A 5,197-nucleotide genomic window follows, 5' to 3' on the forward strand; every position below is an offset into this window, starting at 1 on the left:
CATCATGATCAAGATAAATGACATCATGTATGACATCATGATCAAGATAAATGACATCATGTATGACATCATGATCAAGATAAATGACATCATGTATGACATCATGATCAAGATAAATGACATCATGTATGACATCATGATCAAGATAATGACATCATGTATGACATCATGATCAAGATAATGACATCATGTATGACATCATGATCAAGATAATGACATCATGTATGACATCATGATCAAGATAATGACATCATGTATGACATCATGATCAAGATAATGACATCATGTATGACATCATGATCAAGATAAATGACATCATGTACGACATCATGATCAAGATAAATCAGCAAACATGGCGTGATCTTTGCTACTAAAGTCTCTGGAAGATTGTTGTGTTGTCGTGTTGATCGGGCAGAGGTCGGAGGTCTGAGGTCGCAGGTCGGTGAGGGGTCGTCATGGAAACAGCAGGTCAGGCTCCAGGAGGATGAAGTGAAACCATGGAGTCTCAGAAGAATGTTTCTGTTGTGGATCCACGAGGAGATGCTGGAGCAGCTTCAGGGAGATGAAGGAGTGCACTCCAGTGATGCTGCAGAGAGAAGACATGTCAGAGGAGAGCAAGGAGAGGAGGAAGAAGAGAGGGATGAAGATGAAGAGGAAGAAGAGAGGGATGAAGAAGAGAGAGAGAGAGGGGCAGGGAGAGAGAGAGAGAGAGAGAGAGAGAGAGATGGAGGGGAAGAGAGAGAGTGTGAGAGAGAGTGTGAGAGAGAGAGAGAGAGAGATGGAGGGGAAGAGAGAGAGAGAGAGAGAGAGAGAGAGAGAGAGATGGAGGGGAAGAGAGAGAGTGAGAGAGAGAGGGAGGGGAAGAGAGGAAACAGGAGCAAATCACGGAGCTCCGGACATGTCAATCATTCTTGAAGTGGTAGTAATACTAGGAATTACATTCTTCTATTGTTAGAAGATACATGTCTTACACTATCACAAAACCAGAGTCAAGTACTGGACAATACTACACATATGTACTTGTTACTACACTATCACAAAACCAGAGTCAAGTACTGGACAATACTACACATATATACTTGTTACTACACTATCACAAAACCAGAGTCAAGTACTGGACAATACTACACATATATACTTGTTACTACACTATCACAACACCAGAGTCAAGTACTGGACAATACTACACATATATACTTGTTACTACACTATAACTATATATTATATCCTTGTATTATGATACAATGGCGACGTGACCTCAGGCCGTCATAATAACAGTGTCTCCTCTAAGTGTTATTTTTGTGTAGTACACTGATACACTGATACACTGATACACTGATACACTGATAGACTGATACACTGATACACTGATACACTGATACACTGATACACTGATACACTGATACACTGATACACTGATACACTGAGGTGTCGAACACACGCACAGAGACTATAGAGGTATATAGAAATAGAGTAATAGAGGCTCATCGCTGGAAAAAAGGGTAAATTACTGTAGAAAGTCTTTTCTTCACCATAATGACTATAATCAGTGGCAGAGAAACTGAAGTCGACGTGTAAACGACTCGCGACACAAGAGTCGCAGATAAGGGAGGAAATTTGAGTGGTTTTTTTTCATAGCGTGTAATTGTGACGGTTGGTGTGAACAAGAGAAGCAGATGTTTCTGAACGAGTAATTACACACCGAGGTATTCTCTCTAACTGGCGTCAGAGTGTCACTAAATATACTGAAGTATTTCATTATTTTACAACAAAGTAGTTAAAAGATCAAAACATCCTCAACATTATTGACACAAATCATGGATTTATTATTGATTACAGTTGAAAACACTCAAGTCTCACTCAAGTCTCACTCAAGTCTCACTCAAGTCTCACTCAAGTCTCACTCAAGTCTAACTCAAGTCCAACTCAAGTCCAACTCAAGTCCAACTCAAGTCTCACTCAAGTCCAACTCAAGTCCAACTCAAGTCTCACTCAAGTCCAACTCAAGTCTCACTCAAGTCCAACTCAAGTCCAACTCAAGTCTCACTCAAGTCTCACTCAAGTCTAACTCAAGTCCAACTCAAGTCCAACTCAAGTCCAACTCAAGTCTCACTCAAGTCCAACTCAAGTCCAACTCAAGTCTCACTCAAGTCCAACTCAAGTCTCACTCAAGTCCAACTCAAGTCCAACTCAAGTCCAACTCAAGTCTCACTCAAGTCCAACTCAAGTCCAACTCAAGTCTCACTCAAGTCCAACTCAAGTCCAACTCAAGTCTCACTCAAGTCTCACTCAAGTCTCACTCAAGTCCAACTCAAGTCCAACTCAAGTCTCACTCAAGTCCAACTCAAGTCTCACTCAAGTCCAACTCAAGTCCAACTCAAGTCTCACTCAAGTCTCACTCAAGTCTCACTCAAGTCCAACTCAAGTCCAACTCAAGTCTCACTCAAGTCCAACTCAAGTCTCACTCAAGTCTCACTCAAGTCTCACTCAAGTCCAACTCAAGTCTCACTCAAGTCTCACTCAAGTCTCACTCAAGTCCAACTCAAGTCTCACTCAAGTCTCACTCAAGTCTCACTCAAGTCCAACTCAAGTCTCACTCAAGTCTCACTCAAGTCTCACTCAAGTCCAACTCAAGTCCAACTCAAGTCTCACTCAAGTCCAACTCAAGTCTCACTCAAGTCTAACTCAAGTCTCACTCAAGTCTCACTCAAGTCTCACTCAAGTCCAACTCAAGTCCAACCCAAGTCTCACTCAAGTCCAACTCAAGTCCAACTCAAGTCTCAAGTCTCACTCAAGTCTCACTCAAGTCTCACTCAAGTCTCACTCAAGTCTCAAGTCTCGCTCAAGTCTCGCTCAAGTCTCACTCAAGTCTCACTCAAGTCTCACTCAAGTCTCACTCAAGTCTCACTCAAGTCCAACTCAAGTCTCACTCAAGTTCAACTCAAGTCCAACTCAAGTCTCACTCAAGTCTCACTCAAGTCTCACTCAAGTCCAACTCAAGTCTAACTCAAGTCCAACTCAAGTCCAACTCAAGTCCAGATCAAGTCCAACTCAAGTCTCACTCAAGTCTCACTCAAGTCCAACTCAAGTCTCACTCAAGTCTCAAGTCTAACTCAAGTCTCACTCAAGTCCAACTCAAGTCTCACTCAAGTCTCACTCAAGTCCAACTCAAGTCTCACTCAAGTCTCAAGTCTAACTCAAGTCTCACTCAAGTCCAACTCAAGTCTCACTCAAGTCTCACTCATGTCTCACTCAAGTCCAACTCAAGTCTCACTCAAGTCTAACTCAAGTCTCACTCAAGTCCAACTCAAGTCCAACTCAAGTCTCACTCAAGTCCAACTCAAGTCTCACTCAAGTCTCACTCAAGTCTCACTCAAGTCTCACTCAAGTCCAACTCAAGTCTCACTCAAGTCCAACTCAAGTCTCACTCAAGTCTCACTCAAGTCTCACTCAAGTCTCACTCAAGTCCAACTCAAGTCTCACTCAAGTCTCACTCACGTCTCACTCAAGTCTCACTCAAGTCCAACTCAAGTCTCACTCAAGTCTCACTCAAGTCTAACTCAAGTCTCACTCAAGTCTCACTCAAGTCTCACTCAAGTCTCACTCAAGTCTAACTCAAGTCTCACTCAAGTCTCACTCAAGTCTCACTCAAGTCTCACTCAAGTCTCACTCAAGTCTCAAGTCTCAAGTCTCACTCAAGTCTCAAGTCTAACTCAAGTCTAACTCAAGTCTCACTCAAGTCTCACTCAAGTCTCACTCAAGTCTCACTCAAGTCTCACTCAAGTCTCACTCAAGTCTCACTTAAGTCTCACTCAAGTCTCAAGTCTAACTCAAGTCTAACTCAAGTCTAACTCAAGTCTCACTCAAGTCTCACTCAAGTCTCAAGTCTAACTCAAGTCTAACTCAAGTCTAACTCAAGTCTCACTCAAGTCTCACTCAAGTCTCAAGTCTAACTCAAGTCTCACTCAAGTCTCAAGTCTCACTCAAGTCTCACTCAAGTCCAACTCAAGTCTCACTCAAGTCTCACTCAAGTCTCACTCAAGTCTCAAGTCTAACTCAAGTCTAACTCAAGTCTCACTCAAGTCTCACTCAAGTCTCACTTAAGTAAAGTAATCAAAACATTTCAACAACAATAGTTTCACACAAAGATAAATAGAAATATAGATACAACTTTATTGATCAAAGAGTTTCATTTTCTTTCAATCATGAAAAACAAATGTTATGAATCAAATAAGTTTTCATTTGTTTTAAATTCAACATAAATACTAACGAACCGACATTAGAACAAGACGTCGACCTCTTCCTGCCCTTTAACTGTTCTGTCGTTCATTCACCTCCCGTTTGCTTCATGAACAAATCATCATGGAGTCTTAACCACGAGGAAGAAGCAGGTGACGAGGGAAGTGAGGGAGGAGATGAAGACGACGACGCTCGTGCGGCTCCTTCTCCCGACAGCGCCGAGGATTAACACTTGCTCTTAAAGATAGAGGCTCATGATTTATTGAGCGAGGTTTGATCTCCACCTTCGTCCGAGACCCTTCGTACGAGACCCTTCTTAAGAGACCCTTCGTCCGAGACCCTTCGTACGAGACCCTTCTTAAGAGACCCTTCGTACGAGACCCTTCTTAAGAGACCCTTCGTACGAGACCCTTCTTAAGAGACCCTTTGTCCGAGACCCTTCTTAAGAGACCCTTCTTAAGAGACCCTTCGTACGAGACCCTTCTTAAGAGACCCTTCTTAAGAGACCCTTCGTACGAGACCCTTCTTAAGAGACCCTTCTTAACAGACCCTTCGTACGAGACCCTTCTTAAGAGACCCTTCTTAAGAGACCCTTCGTACGAGACCCTTCTTAAGAGACCCTTCTTAACAGACCCTTTGTACGAGACCCTTCGTCCGAGACCCTTCGTCCGAGACCCTTCGTCCGAGACCCTTCTTAAGAGACCCTTCGTCCGAGACCCTTCGTCCGAGACCCTTCTTAAGAGACCCTTCGTCCGAGACCCTTCGTCCGAGACCCTTCTTAAGAGACCCTTCGTCCGAGACCCTTCGTACGAGACCCTTCGTACGAGACCCTTCGTACGAGACCCTTCGTACGAGACCCTTCTTAAGAGACCCTTCTTAACAGACCCTTCGTCCGAGACCCTTCTTAAGAGACCCTTCTTAAGAGACCCTTCGTCCGAGACCCTTCGTCCTCCTCTCC

The 5,197-nt window shown here is 43.5% G+C and overlaps 1 protein-coding gene across 1 annotated transcript in view; it reads right to left on the reverse strand.

Moving 5' to 3' along the window:
* Positions 1–328: 328 nt before the first annotated feature.
* samd12 (sterile alpha motif domain containing 12) overlaps positions 329–5,197 on the reverse strand; it is an 85,840-nt gene continuing 80,971 nt past the window's right edge. Inside the window, exon 5 of the mRNA XM_087786164.1 lies at positions 329–586. Within this exon, the coding sequence (XP_087642290.1) occupies positions 555–586 (32 nt within the window). The 3' untranslated portion in view covers positions 329–554. The remainder of the gene's footprint in view (positions 587–5,197) is intronic.

This window comes from Callionymus lyra, chromosome 3 (genome assembly GCF_982586985.1).
Source record: "Callionymus lyra chromosome 3, fCalLyr1.hap1.1, whole genome shotgun sequence".
NCBI classification, from domain to species: Eukaryota; Metazoa; Chordata; class Actinopteri; order Syngnathiformes; family Callionymidae; genus Callionymus; species Callionymus lyra.